At 42.9% G+C, this 20,500-nt stretch overlaps 2 protein-coding genes across 2 annotated transcripts in view; one reads left to right on the top strand and one right to left on the bottom strand.

Moving 5' to 3' along the window:
* Nucleotides 1-1,516: 1,516 nt before the first annotated feature.
* LOC310786573 (Rieske domain-containing protein) lies at nucleotides 1,517-3,452 on the top strand (the record flags this gene model as incomplete). Its single annotated transcript, XM_083647795.1, has 3 exons — nucleotides 1,517-1,703; nucleotides 2,131-2,246; nucleotides 3,327-3,452. 3 exons carry the CDS (start codon nucleotides 1,517-1,519, stop codon nucleotides 3,423-3,425), a joined length of 402 nt encoding a protein of 133 aa, XP_083503921.1. The 3' UTR covers nucleotides 3,426-3,452.
* Nucleotides 3,453-10,604: 7,152 nt separating this feature from the next.
* cilp2 (cartilage intermediate layer protein 2) overlaps nucleotides 10,605-20,500 on the bottom strand; it is a gene marked incomplete at both ends in the record, with an annotated part of 23,234 nt that continues 13,338 nt past the window's right edge. The window contains 6 exons of the mRNA XM_083647237.1: nucleotides 10,605-13,006; nucleotides 15,556-15,713; nucleotides 16,409-16,517; nucleotides 17,490-17,807; nucleotides 17,974-18,129; nucleotides 19,976-20,158. Of these exons, the coding sequence (XP_083503363.1) occupies nucleotides 10,605-13,006; nucleotides 15,556-15,713; nucleotides 16,409-16,517; nucleotides 17,490-17,807; nucleotides 17,974-18,129; nucleotides 19,976-20,158 (3,326 nt within the window). The remainder of the gene's footprint in view (nucleotides 13,007-15,555; nucleotides 15,714-16,408; nucleotides 16,518-17,489; nucleotides 17,808-17,973; nucleotides 18,130-19,975; nucleotides 20,159-20,500) is intronic.

Here is a 20,500-nt window from a genome sequence, read left to right as displayed (position 1 = left end):
ATGCATTGGTCCAGTCTAGACAGTAACTCAGAACTTATAGGCTATACTGCCAGCACCATTACTACTACTACTGGCATAATAAAGGGATGTAGACGCAGTGAATCCAAGTTGAAGAAACACAGAGCATTAAAAAAAAAAAAAAAAAAAAAAAAAAAAACTTTGCCAATATTGGGCAAATTTGTGGCTCCCACTTAAAAAGGCGACCTCATTGCCACTGGAAAAATCTGTTTTATGTAGGCTATTGGTGATTAATATAGAAGTCATTCATCTTCTTTGACACAGATACAGTAGAATGGTTGACTTATTCACAAACACTCTATAAAAGCTGTCATCAGCAGCTACAAGACGAGCAGCAGATTGACTGCGGTTTTGAGAAAAGCTGGAGGTCCTCTATCTCATGATGAAGTGTTATCTTCCTGAGGTTTCAGTCAACATTTCAGTTTGACGTGTGTCCCGTGAGTCGACAAAGGTCAAAGAACTGCTGTCTTCTTCATTTTTAAACGTGAATTATTTTATAGGGGGCCTATATGCAGTGAGTGATAACATCATAGTGATTTGTAAAGCAACAACTATAAGCACCGGCTAAGACACAGCTGGGTTCACAACACATTTGTAATATTGTTAAGAAGCTACATTGTGGAAACTTAACCTGAAGGAAACTCTTGGCCAAATACCTGTCTGGAGCAGACTGCTTTCCACCTAATTACGGGTCTGCCATAGAAGGACAATACCAGGCATTATAATTGATAATTGAGAAATGGTTTTGAACTATTTGCTCACTACATAAAACGTAATGTTCCACATAATACCACACACTTGGGGAATAATTCCAAGTCTCTGTACTGTATACTTAGCTGTGCCCAGCTATAATCAACTCAAAAGGCCACCAAGACAGATTAAAAAAGGCAATGAGTTGCATTGTTTGGAAATAAATGAGAGTGAGGTCACAGACATGGCCCCCCCCTAATCATAGACGCACCAGTGGAGTTATTAGACCCAGTCATAATGAAAGATCTGCTCTGATCGTTGGCCAAAATATGAAAACCCTAGGCTTGATTTGGATGCTGCTTTGGGTAAAATTAGAGGTTTAGATCACTGAAAAAAATGTTTGCAAGTCACATTTGTGTCCTAACCTATTTATAACATAGATGGGCTAGTGCCACAGCATCATTAGTCCTAAGAGGGTTTGAATTTCATGCGCACATTGCCCATTTAAGAAGTCTATGACACACTATAAATCTCCATCTTTCAGAACATGGCGAGCTCGGATGACAAAAATGAAAAGCAATGAAGCAAACAGTCTCCTGCATCGCAGCGCAGGCAGGCAGGCAGGCAGGCTGCTGGCTGCGACTGAGGAAGCACAATCCACACATGGCTGATTGTCATAGCAGTCGGCGCGTGGTTAATATTATGGAATATTTTCACGGAGCAAATTGCCAAATCCATTTTGCACCGGCGAAAAGAAGCCCTATAACGACCTGCGCGAATTAGAAACCAGTTCATTTCGCCGTTCTTTATGGCTTCTGGCTCTGGGAATGAAGAGGGAGATGCGGAAAGCGCTTCGTGGAGACTCATAGGCCCAGCCTCGGAGCTTTCCAAGAAGCAGTGCCGTCTGATGTACTCCTCCCTCGGCTACGATGACGTCTGCCTCTTCTATGTAAAGGGCGACTTCTTCGCCATGGATGCCCGTTGTGCTCACGCCGGTAAAACCTCAACCTATCAACATCCAAATCACGCGTTATTCCTATATTCCGATGAGCCGTTTATCAAAATACAGGTAGCCTAATCATACTTTTGTGCAGCAGTGAAAGCGTCTATCGCGCGTAATAGGGAAACGATGCTGTGAGCCAGAGTTGAAAATAACCCCAAGCAAATATGTGAAAGTGTGTTTTATGCCCCCTGCTGTCATAGGCTTGTCTGTTTAGGCTCATTTTTGTTTCCAGCTGCCAGCATCGTCCCTGCATATCGTCCCTGCATTTCGTCCCCAATTTAACACCTCCAATTAATGTTTCTCAGAAGAAAGTGAGATTGACAGCAGTGTGTTTTCGTGTGTGTGTGTGTGTGTGTGTGTGTGTGTGTGTGTGTGTGTGTGTGTGTGTGTGCGCGCGCGCGTGCGCGTGCGTGCGCCAGGTGGCCCTCTGTGTGATGGAGACATCGAGGATGCAGATGGGGTGCTGAAGGTCTTCTGCCCCTGGCATGACTATGACTTTAACCTCAGAACCGGGAGGTCAGGAACCGGCTTACAGGTCAGTCCAGCTACTATATCACCTAAAGTTAAGAAATTGTGCGCTCAAGATAAAAACAACATAGCACATGTAACATTATACCCAAAATAGTGGCATTTAGCCTATCACTAGCCTCAGAACTGATCCTTCCTCCCCCTTCGATTCTCTCGTTGGAGTCTCAGACAAGTGCCCACGAATTCCACTGTGGGCTCCATTTAAAATGCCCTTCAAAGAGAATTGACGGTGGAGGATTAGTTCTGATGCTAGCCTATCACATACAGTAGCCTATTAAAATAGAGATTATTCAGGCTGACAAAACATAAATCTCCAAAAATGACTGATGTAAAACAAACCAGTCATGAGGATTTTGAGTCCCTAAAATGAACTCTGGAAGATTCACTTGTTGTCTCCATTTGGGTTGACCATATATCCTCACTGTTTATAGACAAATCATCTTCCTTTGATGTCGGTCCAACTGATTGACGTGGCATGAGAAGAATGGAAGCTCATCAGTCAGTTACATTCGTTGTTTCATTATATGATCAAGATAAACATCTTTCTTCCCCATTTCAGTTGTTTGATTGATTGAGTACATCAATGAAATTGTGCATTGATGTTTCATATTTTCAGCAGTCAAAACAGTCCAAAATAAGAGCATGAGGAATGGGAGAAAAACTGGAAAAATAACTGATCAAAAGGGGGGAGGGGAATATATGATTTGAGTTTTCATGATCCCACATGAGGTAGGCTATTTGGATCTTTGGAAATGCATACAGCTGTTGTGATGGTGTATATGCACGATAAAGTAATTTGCTAAATTAATCAGTTTAATTGGTGAAAAGTATATCCTACTGTCAGCCTTCCCTTACAGGAAGCAAAAATGCCAGCAGTAGTTTGTGCTTTGACTCGTGTGTGTGTGTGTGTGTGTGTGTGTGTGTGTGTGAGTGTGGGCGCGCAGGCGTGTGTGTGTGTGTGTGTGTGTGTGTGTGTGTGTGTGTGTGTGTCTGTGTGCTGAGTCCTCACCTCAGCAAGGCAATGTGTTTCTTTTCTACTTTCCCAGCTGCCACATTGCGTTGATTTGATGTGTTTTGATTGTTTTAGCAACACGTCTATGAAGTCAAGCTGGAGGAGGGCAGTGTGTATGTGAAGCACGGGAGTCCTCTCTCCTTACAGCCTCTCCCCGCAGACCAGAAGAGCTGAACAACCTGGGCGGCTGTTTCATCACCAAGCCCTGCGCCAGGCCATCAATTCTCTGATGACCTCCTCCTGCCTGTAGCAAGCCTACTTTGGCTATATCCACACGCCCGAAGCCCGAAGCCATCCCAAACATTCCTAAGCCTTATCTGTCATTTTCACAGAGCTTTTCCACTTGGACTGCTGTGAACTCAGGAAAACATCAAGAGCATCGTCTGAGGAAGACATGACGCCATTTAAGTGTTTTGAATTCTTTTTTTTCCAGCTGAGATACTGGCTGGAGAATCATCACTGGAGCAAGCTTACAGCTGATTCTGATAACACATCACACAGTGCCAATGAGTTTACCTCTGCCCAACATAAACTACATTATCCCATATTATAGAACCAACCAACATAACTGGCTATTATGAATTCAAGGGAAGTTTATGTATTTAATTGTTTTTTTGAGAAGTAGTCTTGAATGAAATGATGTCTATGTGTTTTGAAGTTTTTCTTCCCCTCAACTCATGCTAACAGTCACTGTCTGTCCCTGATAGCTTTTGCTCTAGCCATTACCTCATCAGAATGTCTGAATTGAAATCCACTTACCTCATGAGTCCTAATCAACCAAAGTATATCTCAAAACACTCTAGTCTACTTATTATCTGTCTTATCAGACAATCAGTGTGATGATAATATTGTTGCACTTATGTGTGCCTGTTTGGAAATTATTTATTTTATTAGAATTTGGATGTGGACAGAAATGCTCCAAAATGTATTTCTTTCTAATTTAAATGGTAAATGGTAAATGGACTGCATTTATATAGCGCTTTTATCCAAAGCGCTTTACAATGTGCCTACATTTCACCCATTCACACACCGAAGGTGGCCAGCTGCCACGCAGGGTGCAATTCGGGGTTCAGTGTCTTGCCCAAGGACACGTCGACATGTGGACTGGAGGAGCCGGGGATCGAACCCCGACCTTCTACCTCCTGAGCCACAGCTGCCCCCTCATTTAAATATAAGTGTGCGATCATACTTCACAAATCCAACCAGTATTTACAATGGTGGAATACGCACATGCAAGCCATAAAATGAAGACTTGAAAGTGTTTTTGGTTCGATTGTGGAGCTTCTTTAGAGGCAATGGGAGTCAATACAAGATGGGGACACCTCGACATTCCGAAATGTCGGCACTCCGAAATACCGGCATTCCGACAAAATTGAGATCTGTCTCGCCATTGCGAAAGAGCCCTCCCCCAGACCCTAACCCTAAACCTAACCTCTCCCACCCCCCACGCCTAAGCCTAACCTCCCCCAGAACCTAACCTCTCGGCGAAACATTTTTTGGAGATAAAAAGGGCCGCCTCTCCGAAAGCATAGAAGTCAATGATCGGAATGCCGACACTTCGGAATTAGCGAGCTGACCCCATACAAGATAATGCATAATATACAGTATAATGCAGTACTAATTTGTAAATGCACAAAATATGGGTCAGTTTAAAGAAAGAGGTGAATACTAAAGATGAGGAAAAATGTGATAATCCCAGTACGATCACTTCAGAAGTGTAGATACGATTTGCGGTGTATTGAAATAAGCAGGTCTTGTTTTTTAGACATAAAAACGTTCATTTATTTTGAATGGCGGGTTATGTTTTCCCTGCTGTTTGTGTTCCTGATCCGAAGTCCTATACTGTAATGGTGGCCTGATGTACTTCATACTGTCCCCATCTGCATCACTTGCCCTGCCAAACCTGCTGTCTACAGTAGCTTCTCTATTTGACCTCAGACATTTCATAGTGAAAGCATAGTGACCGTATAATTTCCAGTGGCCAGGTTCTGACCTCGCCAACCTGTCTCCTCCCGTGCTCATTACTACGCATGACCTTTTCTGCTGTCCTCTAAAACAACACGTGACCTGTGGCCCTCACACAGACAAGCTGGCAAAGTTGTCGAGTTGTGGCCTTGAGTCAATAATCGAGACACTTCTTCCAGTGACGTCACATAACGGAAACTCCTCCGTATGACTATTAGAGCGTTTGGAGCACATACTTGAGTTCCAGCTCGCAGAACACACATGAATGGCACTGCAATTACCATTGGTTTGAGGCCCAGTGTTGAGAAGTGTCCATCAGCATTTCTCTGCACTCTTGGCTCGCGCACAGACAAGTTTGTCCCTCATTGACGCAATGGGGCTTAAAAGAGAAGGTCAGTGAGGCGCCTGAGAACGTTCAGGACCTGAAACGCACCATTGACACCGAGGGGAAATGCATTTTGATGCTTTATGTGTGTGTACATGTATACCGTTAAAGCCGTCGGCACAAGAGTCGAGAGTGTTCTGTCTTCCACACTGGTGAGAGCGTTCAGGCAGTGCATTGCTGGCTGCTACGTGTTCAGTGTGACGCACAGAGCTGCAGCCAAGAAGGTGTCAGTGGGAGTGTGGCTCGCCACTCTCCTGCCCTCTGCCTCCCCTGTTGTGCGACTTTATTACGATAATATTTCCATTGGCTCAAAACGTCTGTTGTGTGCAACAGGGGCCTTTCTGTGTGTTTCATAATTCATTACCTGGAGGGCAGTAATGGACACAATTGAGACGCAGGCATCATCGTGTGTTGGTAGAACAATCTAATTTTACAGCGTGCAGCCGCTTTCGGATGTTGGGAAACTTGACAAATCTTCGGTTGTTTATCGTGTTATGTCAGCACTTTGCTATTCATTACCTAAAGTTGATTTTATATGCTCGGCTTGTCTTAATGTCATTGCCGGTATTGTCGTTCTCCGGAGTGCATTAATAACTGTACCTCTGTGTGTGTGTGTTTTTCCTGGCACAATTTTATTTCAATAACCTGTCTGTAAATTGTATTTAATGTTGTGAATTATGCAAAGTTGATCATTTAGTTTTTCTGTATAGAAGTGTTATTTAATTCCCAAATTATGGTATCATATTTTATTAGCACTGATTTCATAATTAAAAAAATACAATATAGCCTATGGTATATTATTATTATTTTTTATATTCAGTATTGTGAAATCATTAAACAATTGTGATTTGATGTGTACTTTAAGACAGAAATCAATCAGGACATAATGTCAAAGTTTACAGAAAACAATTTATTTACAATTCTTTGTTTGCACATAATAGGTATCATACAATACACAATTTACACATAAAAACTTAAATCAGAGAGAAAAAACAAAAGAGATGGGCAACACCATGCAATAGTTAATGCTATATAACGGTTTGCAGAGCATTTTCAGGAATCGGTTTCCATAATGCATTTTGGGGACTCGGTGTGGCTTGCTGGAGCACAGTGGCAAATGTACAGCTCTCTTATAGTCCAGAGACAATGTTGGAAAGGTTAGAGGATGACCTCCTGAATAAATTATGGTCTCCCTGAGACCAGCCAGAGTATCTGTTCTTTACTAGAGGCTCAGCAAAATTCTTGGTGTTCTGTGTTTGAGAACTTTGTGCTTTTGCATTCCCTCCTTGACATATGAGTATTAGTTGCAACCCTTGCAATTTTATAATGTTATTTCTTGAAAAAAGTAGGTGGAAGTTTTAAAAGAAATTATCTTCACAGATTAATTATTTGAACATTACAAAAATAACAGTTAGTAGCAAATACAACTAAAGAAATAAAAGTGCCCTTGAGAACAATAATCACCAAGCATCCAAGACTTCAGTAACAATTATAACCCCCGAGACAAAGAAGCCCATTCTGATGTTCCTAACCAAAAGGCATATACGGTAATGTGTAACTTATGAAAATTGGTGGAAGGATGACAAAGTTCATTAGATGAAATGCTAATGTTAATTAAATATCCTGTATTTTTGTCCAGTATTGAGTATCAGAATGGCATTCTTTCTTTTATTATTTTTTATAAACACAATTTCATATGGGAGCCCACTTATTGGTCACTTTAAGATTTGGAATACATCACAATCTGAACTCATTGAGGACAAAATCTTTTTGACATCAAAGACATTTTAAAACAGCAATGTGTTTGTTATCTCTTGGATTCACCCCACAGACTTTCCAAACTTCCTCTTATTTGATTCTAAAGACTTTGGAAACGTCATAATTTTCCTCATTAAACAAACCATTCTTCATGGTTCTTCAATGTTCTTTTGAAGTTCCTCAGAAGACAAAGGCACTGTTTTGATAGCACAGTTACACTCTCATGCGAGGCCTGACATAATGGTTAACTTAGTCTATTATTAGTGTTACCTTGTCCTTCAAACTCCCCTGATAGCTTCTCCTCATGAATAACCGGGAAGCCAATTCTCCCGTCAAAGCGCTCTCCTCCTAAAGACGGCATTCCTCCATGTGCAAGCACTTTGGAAGCCTGAGATTGTGTAAGTGATGGACTGTGAGGCCAAAGACCACTAATATTTTCCCTTTCTTTCTTCCCTTTTCCAAACAGCTCCCCAAATTATTAAAATCCATCACGAGATAATCTTGTCTCCCTTTCCTCTTGATGCCTTTGGTCTAACATTTCCTCCAGTTGCTCTACAGCTGTTGGGCCTCCCTAGCTGACCCTACACACCATTGCATTTTAATAGGACTTATCTCTTCCCACACCTGGCTTCAATTATTGTCATCTTCCACACAGCCTGGATGCTACATCTGCGGCAGCCAGGGATATGTTTTTGTTTTCTGAACTCTTCACTCGGAGGGCCCAACAAGCCGGTGGTTAGAGAGGTCAGTGGTAATGGCTAGGGTACCATGAATTGTCACTTGTTTTGAGTGGTTTGCTGTAGTGTGGCGCATACGGTCCCACGGCCCAAGTATATGGTTTCCATTTACATAACTTCACATACTCTTGGCCCCTTTTAGCACATGCTAAGCAATAAATCTGTTGCACATTGGAAGTAAATGTAATCTGGCTGAAAGGAAAAATGCCTGCAAGACTGAGTTAACTGTACAGTGGGCTGTCGGCCATTTTGATTGTAAAAGTGTTGGACCACATTTCTCTTGGGCCTGATTTATTGATGTATACTTCCTCCTTTGTATTGTGGAAGTGAATTTGTTCATCTGTTTGTGAAAGTCAGGGTCAAACAGTTTTAATAGTTCTCAAGAAGATATGTCATTTATTTCTAATTAGCAACAGGCTGATATTTACTGGCCAGCCCTGCCTGGGTCCTCCATGGACCACAGGCCCTCTCATTTGGGTTTGGATTAGTTCAGCTCGAGGAGCTCTTCCCCCATGTGCCTGAGGGGACCTACAAGTGCCAATTTTGGAGATAAACCTGTCTGAACTTATTCAGCTTCTTCCTATTACCAACTCCAATTAAAACAGTCCTCTTTGAATGTATGAAAACTTTGAATAACCCTAAACCCCGCAATCAATATTCTTATGACAAATCACTGACCTAAAGCTCGGAGACAGTGGGGAAATTCCCCCTTTCTGATTGTTTTTTGGAAAAGTGTATACATAAAGTTCATGGGTAAAAAAAACAGAAACATACTGTTAAACTAGGAAGATCTGTGGAAATTGGTCCATTCAATTCAGAGGTATGTCAACTCTTAATCCAAGCTACAGTAATAATCGTGCAGTTGTATTGGTCAATGAAGGCAAGGCTCAACTGAGAATTTAACTCCCACTAACAAAATTGCTCTCTGAAGTTGAAAAGATTACTGTGCGTGGTTTATTCATTGCAAAATCTACTAAGTCGTGCACCAAAATATGAAAAAGGTTATTAGAATTGATGCAGCATGGATAGCACTGAAGAATGATTATATAGCAGTTCAATTACTTGGTGAAAATCACTCAAATTCAAATAAAACCTATACAAGATTCCATACAGAGACCTGTAAGCACGCTCCCTGCCTCATTTGTGAGTAGCCTGCCCTGTTCACCAGCAGCGCCTCTTGCTGTACTGTATTAGTTTGTCACATGCAATGATCTTCAAGGATTCTCAAGTTAAAATTGTACATACGTAGTTATTGCACTTCAAGATACAAAGACAGACAGCCTTCCGCCACGTCCAACAACAAAGTCAATTCGGCCCCTGAAATGGCTTTGGTTATTATTTCTGGGTGGAGAGAGATACTGGTGAATGGTGCTAATGTGGAATGTGGAGAGGACAAGAGGAAATTGTCTCATAGCGTAGAATCTACTGTCCTGTTTTTAGGTGACCTACCACAGGATAGTAAGGATGTTTAGTCTACTGGTGAAATGGGATTTGTTGCTGGGTGCTTGTCTTGGCATGGGCCTTGCTCTCACACGTTCTAAGTAGGTGTGGGAAGACGTTTGGCTGAATCACAGTTGGCCATGTGGCAAACCAATGAAGGGGGAAAAAACGAGTTTAGAAGCACGACTGAAAAACGTCCTCTGTTCTACGGGCATGCCTCACCCCACTGCACCCAATGTGCCTCTGTTAAATATGCCTCCCCTTGCTGGAGAGACTTTCCCAGTTTCTAGAAAAAGGGCTCAGTGTCTGCTGCAGACAACAAGGACGTCGTGCTCGCCTCGCTCTGATCTTGAAGGGCACGTATGAGTTCACTGGAAAGCCAATTACGAAGTGTTTGGGGCCTGAGGTGGCTTTTTTTTACAGTTACTGTAGGTTTGGATTCAACTCAAGCATTGAGAGATGTCAGCAAAAACACCCACCATGGGGAATGTGGAATGCCACAAATTAGAACTATAAAAGTTACATTCTCAAACGTCGATGCAGTCTTTTCATTCATACAGTCTCACTAAAGCCAATTAAATAAATGTCCATCACTGCATTAATACAAGCTAGTGATGCATGTCTTGTAGGAGGAGGAAATGCGTATGATTATGTATTGCCAAACCCTTCAAGTAAGTCTTAGACTAATGAATATCTTCAATCACGCTTGGTGGTTTTGCTGAATTGCTGTCTGCCTCAGTTTTGTGATTTTCATAGTCAGTAGGGAGTCCATACTCATCATCAACAGACTGACCAAGAATAGCTTTTACTTCCTTGTCCTTGATGTCATCTTATCAGTGTCAACCCAAGACCTAGAAAAGAAAAGAAAAGAAAAGAAAAGAAAAGAAAAGAAAAGAAAAGAAAAGAAAAGAAAAGAAAAGAAAAGAAAAGAAAAGAAAAGAAAATAATTGTTGTTAAAAAATTTGCACACAAGCACATAAAAACACATACTGTACACCACACTCATATCTCTTCTCTTATCTCAACCTACCTCTCAGGACATCTATTGGCGTTGTTCTCTCAGCACGTCTACTGGCGCATGGATGCTCTCCTCCTGGTCGTGCTGGAGCTGCTGCCTCTGCGGTTCTGGGTCCTGCCCTGCTCTGAAGGATAGGCCACCACCTGGGTGGATCTCTGCACCTGCAGACCCTCCGACTCCCTCATGTCCCTGGCCATTTGAGACAGCGTCTGGCCCGGGTTAGTCTGCAGACGCTGGAAGAGGCTTTCCCTGGTAATTTTCCTCTCTGGGCAGCTGAAGGTCAGCGCCACGCCAGAATCCGTCTTCATCTCCCTGGAGAAACCATCTGAGGTGCCATCAAAGCAGCGCCCAATTGCGATCTCCTTGGCGACCCTGGGATTCTGGTCTGTGACTGTGTAGATGCCATAGTTGTGTCCCAGAGGATCAACGGGGGCTAGCATGGTGAATCCGTGGGACTCGTTGTTTTGAGCGGCTGGTGGATGCTTGTCCAGATATTCTTCTAGGAGGCTGTTGGTGCTGATCCTGCGGCAGTTCCCTTGTGGAAGCAGTGAGATGAGGGATCTGTCCACCGCAGCTTGATCGAACAGCATCCCGCTGCATTTGTACTCTACGCAGGCTGCTGAGGTGTTGGCCTCTCTCATGTCCCGGGTGCTGCGTATATCTCGAATACCATAAAGTTTGCCTTTCGTCTCATGGTGCGATCCTCCAATGTTCTTTGACCTGACCATCACTTCCTTCTGCCCGTGGATCTTCACCTTGATGTAGCATGCCCTGAACTCCTGGGGATTAGGCCACCAGGAAAGGTAGTCTCCTGTCCAGGTCGTCAAATCATTCTCCTGGAATGGAACAACATTGTATTCGTACTTGTCCTTTTCAACTCTGAAGAACCTGAAATGATTTGCCTCAATAGGGGCGTTTTCACAGGCTATTAAACTCTTATACGGATATATTGGTCCATTAGTCTCATCCAGATTATTAGAGTTAGGCTTTGCCAAGTTGATTCTGAAGGCCGTCTTCTTCAGGGCTGGATCGTCATGGTCGGAGCGCTGGTAGTCTATTTTATCTAGATATGGCTGAGACACTCCAATGATGTTTGGGTTCATCTTGGGGGTGGAAGGAGCCGCCTCTAACTCTTCCCCACCCATGATTGCTGTGACATAGGCTGTGTAAGCATCAGGCATCTGGGCATCACAGAAAGCTGGTAAACAGGCCCCGTTGTTTCCAGTTATGACACTGTCAAAGCGGCCCCATGCTCTGGGATTGGAGGAATAGCCGGGCTTGGGTTCCAGGTTTATCAAGGTGACCACAACACCTTCTAGCTGCTCTGTAGCAAGGAACTTGTCATTCATGTAGGCACGGACTTTGACATAGCAGCGTCGGTTTTCAGGCACATCCAGATTGAAGAGCCTGCGTTCTCTGATCTCCATGTTGCCTATGAGGAATGTGCGCTCCTCTCGTTTGCTCCTCCCGTGGCCACCAGTTGTCTGGCTGTAGGCGAGGTCAGTCTCCTCCTCCCAGACTCCTGTATCTGGGTTTAACGACCATAGCTTCATCTTGGGGATGTGCTCCTGCATTTTGACATGCTGCGTGTCCAGAAGGACCTGGACTGCTCCAGCTCCAAGGACATGCTTGTTGGTCTCATCCTTGAAGTCAACAGAGAACATGCCATAGGTCCTCAAAGGCATCATATCACCCTCGTCATCCACAAAGTTGAGGTCGCCGGGAGCTGCAGCAGCTGTGGTGATATTTCTGGGGTCGATGAATGTGACGCTGGCTTTCACAGTTCCTTCATATATCTCTCCATTTTCCTTACGGAAGGAATTGGGAGGAATAATTAACTGACCTATGGGGTCCTCGCCTTCAATGTCCCCTAACTCAATAGTGTTGCTCTCCGCTGCATTGATATCAATTGGGATCTTCTTTCTCATCACTTTCACATCATGGTAGATGGATCCCCCCCTCTTGTCAAAGATGAACACTTTAGGAGTGTCAATAAACTTCTGCCTGGGGTCGACAAAATTCACCACTAATCTCTGCGTGTCCGGTGTGACTGGTAAGGTGAAACCTCCTTGGTATCCGGTGGTGCCCACTCTCTCTTTACCGAGGTAGATGTGTCCAAAACGCAGAGGCTCATTGTTGTCAGCTGCGACCACTCTGCCGCGAACCTGCACAGTGGGCTCCATGCACTTCTGACAGCTGCACTCTGTCACGGCCCGGACGGGAAGGCTGTAGCTCCCACAGTCAATCGTTCGACTTTCCATGCTTTGGACGCCGCAGCAGAAGCCACCTCCGTCCTTGCAGCGCAGATCGAAGTCCAGGGAGCCAGCGCATTTGTTGTGGAGGCAGCGGCCAGCATTGTAGTACTTGGAATCAGTCCCAGGTTGAACGCAGTCCATCGGCAGTCTGATGAGGTGGGTCTCAGGGGCGGAATTACATGCTGGTGTTCCTTTTACTGTGGATTACACAATACATTACAAGTTAGTGCTGATGTTGTTGACACTTACAGAACATAAGTTTACAATGTGTTTTATGTGCATAATATGTTGCTTTATGCCTGTGTAAAATTTTCCCAAACTCCCATCTTGACAAGTTTTCGCTTTGGTTGTGTAGCCTATAAAGGATATGCCTCCAAGTATATTCCTCCCAGTCCGATTTCAGATACGCTAACTGAATGAAAATCTCTCAAGTCTATAGGATTTTAATCATAAAATCAATGCTGCTATGTAATCACATATTGCGCCATGACCTTAGAATAAAATAACCATCCAGAATAAACAGCATTTTGTAAACGGTATTACTCCTGAGTATTTTCTCTTCTTTTTCCCTCTCTGTCACTCTCTCTTTCTCCCCATCTTTCTCACGCACACAATATCTGCATGGCCTGAGAATACCTGTGACCGGCCAACACACACACACACACACACACACACACACACACACACACACACACACACACACACACACACACACACACACACACACACACACACACACACACACACACACACACACACACACACACACACACACACACACACACACACACACACACACACACACACACACACACACACAAAATATCTGCATGGCCTGAGAATACCTGTGACCGGCCAAGTTGGACTGTGAAATGTCCATGATGGGGTAATTAGACATGAAGTCGAAGAGAACATTTATTTACCAACCATCCAGATGGGAACTGGAAAGAAAGGATTATTGTTCACCCAGGCAAAATAATTAATGTGGATGATATCATGGTCAAGTTTACAGTCCAATATTCTCGTTGAACTCCCCATCTCGCAAATAAATCGATAATTGCAGACAGCTGTCTAATTTGCATGAAATGTCATCATCACTGTACGGCTGATGGGTTTACCAAGAGCATTTTGAATTTCCTTTTAAAAGAATGACGCGTAACACTTTATTTGGATAGTCCGCCTACAGAGAGTCTACAGACTATTGGTAACATTTCAACAGCTTATTAGGTCACATTCAACAATTAAGCTGTTTCAACAACAGATTATCTATAGAGTACATGTATATGTGACAATTCATGAACACCTACATATTACACTAGGTGTGTCGAACGGGAAGCAAACATAATGCGTTTGTTGAATTTCAACTAATACGCTGTTAAAACAACATCTAAAGACAAAGTTGAATTGTTGAATGTCAACTCATGTCAAATAATAAGCTGTAGACTCTCTGTAGGCGGACTACCCAAATAATTACCAAATATTTAGCTTTAAGTCACGCACCTGCATGAACAAAAGTTAACACGTAGACAGGAAGTCCAATTAAATTGAATACTTGAGTATAATTTTAAAATGTGAAAAGAAACTACGCTTTGCTGTCTGCTGTCTGTCTGTTTGCAGGTGCTGTCAACCTTCTCACAGGGGTCAGATATCTCATGCTATAATGACTTTGGGGGGGTGCATGGGGCTCTCCTGAAGAAGCCTGGGACAGATGACTTTAGCACACTCCCATTCAGACCTGTTCTGTTGATGTGACTCTTGGCTAACAACAAGCACCTGGGGAAAATGAGCAATCTCCCACACGGATGTGGAAATGCATAGCTGTCTGGCTCGACCATCAGAGAGCGAGAGAGAGAGAAAAGGGAAATAAAATTTATTGACAATCTTGGATTTCACTTCAATACTGGTCTGGGTATTCTGGAGAGATTGGGGTTTGATATTTTACAGTGTCTGGGGGCCATCTCTCACAGTAAAGAATCTGTGTTTTTAAAAGGAGCGCTTTCAACCACTGTAAAATATAAGAAAATAAAAATCAAATGTGCTCCTCCAAGCGCAGTCAGATTCTGTGAGCCCTGCTATTTTATTTTCCTGTTTTTTTCTCATGTATGTGTTTTTCCCTCAATGAAACAGATCATTAATCATTAAGTGACTTTGTTCTCGTTCAGTCAAGTTGTAGGACACTGGTTTTGTTTAAATCCTGTCAATGCATGGACTTGGTTCCTGGATCACTTAGTTGGAGCTTTAGTGTTGGCATTACTAGAAAGAGTTTATTTAATCTCCATGGCAGCTGCGCTTTATATTGGGAAATGCATTTGCTTTTTTGTGGGTGGTTTTACTGTAATGTTAACTTGTGTCGATTTTTCACGAAATATATCGCTGTCAAATGCACTGGGCTGACCATTACATGTAGACCCTGAGAGCTATAGTCATAAAAGCTATCATATTTAATTATGTATCCCTCATGGCTGATTATGATACATTACAACTTACATGTGTGCCATCTGGAAGGGACATTTTTGTGTCTTATTTATCTTGAGAACTCCCAACTTCAACAAAATCAGCTCACTGGGTCTCCTGTTATTAAGGTTTCTAGGACAGATATGTGTCATCATATATGAATGAGGTAATTCCTACACATATCATTTACTTCAAATACATAACTTTGTCAACTTTAAGATGGAAGCATCTCTAAATAACTACACTTGTATTAAAATGAAATAGCTTCCTCAGTATGAGATCCAATACATACCATTTACAGTAAGGAAGGCTGGAGAGGACTTGATGCTGCCTGCGTGGCTGCTGGCTTTGCAGTGATAATGTCCTGCCTGCTCAGACTTCAGGTTTCTCAGCACAAGGTCTTCTTCATACTTATACACCTTCCTGTCCAGCAAAGTCCCATTGTGATACCTGGATGTTTGGAGACAAAGCGAGAGAAAGTCCATTTAAATATTGGTAGACACAAATAAAATGTCAAAATGTATCTTTGTACAAATTGCAAATACAATGTATCAAAATAAATTACAAAGTACCTGGTGTAAATAATTGTATTCTTTACTCTATCTCATTGTATGGTGTAGTGAATTGTATTTTGTATTTTCAAAATACAAATGTACAAAGAAAAAGTGCAGGCGCATACAAATCTCTTTCACTGGGAAACTACTGTTTCAGCCTCATGGCCTTCATTTAAATTAAAACCAGAGCACAGACACAAGGTCACATAGCTAGTTTCTATTCTAATTATGTGTGATTTGCAGCTGGCAAAATAGAAATAACCATTAGCCAAAACTGAAAACAAAAAGTGGATTACTGTAATCTGAATGAATCGGATACTGCCTATTTTATTTTTAGAAAACATCTGGTGTATTCTAATTAGAAGTTACTGTAGTTTGAGTATTTTATAATGAAAAACACAGCTTACAAAAGTACATTGATTTAAATGAAATCTTTTAACTACAGCCAAATGCAAATTAAACAATATTCAAAAGTAATCAAATGCCTATTTCAGATACATTTAATAAAAAATAAAATAAAATAAATGGCGATTTCTGGAAGCTAGAACATCTGGGATTTTCTGTGCTCTGGGGAAAAAAACATAATCTCACCAGTAATATTTGTCGGGTGTGGGTGATCCTGTTGCCTTGCAGCACAGCAGCACACGGCCTCCTTCATAACGCACTTTGTCCTCGGGGTGCTTCACAATGTACGGCTTTTCTGTAACAAAACCCATGGCAACAAATCCTCAATACTTTACTTTATGAATGGCTTTATGAGTCTTCAGACCTCATAAAACTCAGTCAAGCCTTACACTTTAATCTCACAGTGGCCTCTGTTCTTATTAAAAAACTATTAGGGAGGGAAGTACCGTTTCAAATGCCACACAGGTGGAAACTCCTTTGTTCCTTTGCTTTCCATATAACCAAGTGTGTGTAACTGCTTTTCCAATATCTTTCTATATTATATTATTGTTGTGACAATTTATCATTTTGTTTCCTATTCTTGGAATATAGATGATTGGATGCCTTCCTGGCTCTGTTCACGAGCGTACTCATTCTCATGGGAATCGCTGACATTATAACTAACCTACATAATGTACATCAAATAATTCACCTTAAAAGGTGAATTTGCTGATTTTCAACCAGCTTTGTATCCTTACAAAATCTGTAACTTCCCTCCATCTTGCCTGGACCGAGAGCTCCCCGTTCATTCACATTACGTCTTCCTGCCCCTAATGACATTATGTCATTTGGTGCAGGGAGTACTGCAAATGAAGGTAGAGAGAGCAATGATGATAGTGGTAACATTAACAGTGACAGAATAGTGACAGAAATAGTGACACCATGGTAAAACTGCTCCAAATTACATCATTACGACATCATTTGGACCAGGAGGTTCTGTGAGAGCACATGGCACATGAGAGAAGTTAACCGGGAAGGCTTTCTGCCAGAAAGGGATGACGCGGGACAGAGGAATCCATGTACATGAACAGGGATCTCTTGGTCCAGGCAAGATGGAGAACATTGTTCATTCATGTATACTACCAATTTTGTAATGATACAAAGTTGGTGGAAAATCGGCAAAGTGACCCTTTAACTATAATAGACCTTGAAACGGCTTTAATGTTATGGTCACTTGGGTTCAACAAAATCAGCTCAAGGGAGGACAACATACAACTCTGGGACTCACCAGCTGACTTGAGGACAGCCCGTACCCAGGATAACCCGGTGGTGTTACTGGACGTGGAGGCGGCGGCCGGGGCAAACCTCTCCTTCCTGATGGAGAGCAAGGTGGAGCTGGAGGAGCAGACTCCCGGGAGCCTGAACTGGCCTTTGGCATCCGTCCGGGCGCGGATGATCTTGGGCTGGTTGGCCAGCGCCACCATGGCCCCCTCCACAGGGACGCCAGTCACACCGTACACTTCTCCCTGCAGCACGTGGCCGTCACACACACAGCGGCTGCAGTCCTCGCTGGGACGGCCCTCAGTGCACACATGCTTACATTTGGCTGGCGTGAGATAGAGAGAGAGAGAAAGGGAGAGAGATATAGATGAACACAGGCAGATAGAGAAAAAGCCATGACTATGTATCATTTACAATGTCCGTATATTATTTATTTCAACGTCAGTTTGAATTCATATCTCTTTATATCATCTCTGCAGCTTCTATAGTACCTGGGCATGGGCTCTTCCCACACTTCTGTAATTCCACATGTCGTCCAAGACAGTGCGCTGTCTCCGAAGTCCTCCTACACGCCCTCCTCCTCATCCTACGACCTCCACCACAGGTCACTGAGCAGGTCCCCCACCGACCCCATGGACCCCATTTGGCTAATCGCAAAGGGAGACAGGAGCGGGCAATATGAGTTTGAAATGTCATCCCAAAACGAGATACACCCCATTAGACAAAATAATTGCTAGCATAAAAGTACAGCATATTATGGGTTACTGTTAAATTTATGAGCCATCTGAAGACCTTTGCTAACAAAAACAGTTTTAGAGGGTGTTTTTGAAATATTGAATAATGACTTTTAAATACCAAATGCTTTTCCCAAAGTGCCACGGCAAGCCAAGATGAAGAGGAAAGTATCCCTAATGTTTCAAATGCCAGAATCATATTAGCATGTATTCCCTGTTGGACAGTGGAGCTCAGTGAGAAGGGTGTGACCTGTTGGACAGTGGAGCTCAGTGTGTGAAGAGTGTGACCTGGCTTGTCACATATTTGCTCTTCTCCCCCAGCGGGGGAGGCAGAGAGGCGTTAGGGGTCCTGGTATTCCATGACAGACCTTTTTGGCAGTGGATGAATTGATCTGATTGTCCCAATAGGGTGATGGCCTTGAAAGACTGGCTTTGATGTCATAATGAAGGGGCTGCCATTGCCGAGAGAAGTTGAAATACCACTTTAGTCTCAGCGGTTAATAGTCTTTTATGGCAACATTTCATTCAAGTTTGAAATTGGTCTTCAACTAAACTGTTTATGTGACTGTAAATTGATACAAATAACGATATTCATAGATGAACAAAAGTGCTACACCAGCTGTGTTTCATATGTCTATAAAATAATGTGATACTTTATTGATCCCCATAGGAAAATTATTTTTTCACTTGAACCCTCTATACAGGCAGGTGACGAGTGTGCAGGAGCTGGAGCTGGTACTGTAGGGATTCAGTGTCTTGCTCAAGGACACTTCAGTAGGGAGGATCGGGGCTAGAACCTTGGTCCTCTAGTTGAAGTTCAAGTTTGTTTATTTATATATAGACCTTCATCACATGCATGCCTCAAAGGACTTTACAAAGAATGAGCTTAACTAGATCTAACTGATCAACAATAGAACAGAGACATGTAGGAAAAACACCAGGAAATGCACAAGGCACAGAAAAGCAAATTTTAGGAAGACTTAAATCCTACCTATTCTACATAACCAATCTACACGGCACCACCAACCTTAGACCCTCAGTGTATACAAGGAAACACTTGCAAGAAAACCTTGGAAGAAAAACAATTTGAAGAAAGATTAGGAGAGGGATCCAAGAGGGATCACCCACCGGAACGTCTGAGCATGCAATAGTGAACAAGAAACCAGTGAGAAGAACATGGACCATGACAATGACAAACCGATGAGACAGAGAGATGGAAGGTTGAAGGCTGGTTGAAGGACGGTCTCCCTTCTCACTATCGATCGCACCCTGCTACGGTACATGTGTGATGTCATTAGGGGTGGGGGACAAAATCGATACACCATAGTATCGCGATATTTTGCCTGACGATATTGTATCGATATTTGGACGCCAAGTATATTAAAAAAAATAATAATAATTGCAGGCAATGCCATGCCAGGCCACCGGGCATCTGGCCAAAGCGCCCGATGGTGCAGTCCGCACCTGCAGTGGCGTATTGAGTCCAGAGAAGCTTAATAATGTATAGCCTACGTGTGGGGCAAAAACAAAACAAAACAAAAAAACACTGCATGTTTTCCTTCCGGTGAGGTCAAGGAAAAGGTAGGAAAAGGAGTTAGGAGTGACAATATATCGAAATATCGCAATATTCAATATATCGCAATACTAGCATATCACAATATCGCAATACTATCGTATCGTGACTCAAGTATCGTTTTAGTATCGTATCGTGGACATCTGGTGATTCCCACCCCTAGATGTCATCAGGTTGGCTCCTCACCTGTGCATGGAGCGGTGGCACACTCCATCCTCTCTGAGTGGTGCCCCTGGCAGGCCGGTACAAACAGCATAGGGAGGGGCTGGGTGCTCATACACTTCCTCTGGCGGACCTGGACGCCCACGTCGTTACAACGCGTGGTGGAACAGGGACCCCACTCATTCCAGTTAGTCCAATAAGCCTGGACTGTACACACACACACACACACACACACACACACACAAATGACAGTAATAAGCCTGGACTGTACACACACACACAATGGACAGTAATAAGCTGGACTGTACACACACACACACACACACACAAATGACAGTAATAAGCCTGGACTGTACACACACACACAATGGACAGTAATAAGCTGGACTGTACACACACACACAATGGACAGTAATAAGCTGGACTGTACACACACACACACACACACACAAATGACAGTAATAAGCCTGGACTGTACACACACACACACACACACACACACACACACACACACACACACACACACACACACACAATGGACAGTAATAA

Source organism: Poromitra crassiceps, assembly GCF_964638095.1.
Source record: "Poromitra crassiceps genome assembly, chromosome: 12".
Lineage (NCBI taxonomy): Eukaryota > Metazoa > Chordata > Actinopteri > Beryciformes > Melamphaidae > Poromitra > Poromitra crassiceps.
This window is presented reverse-complemented; position numbering and strand designations above follow the sequence as displayed.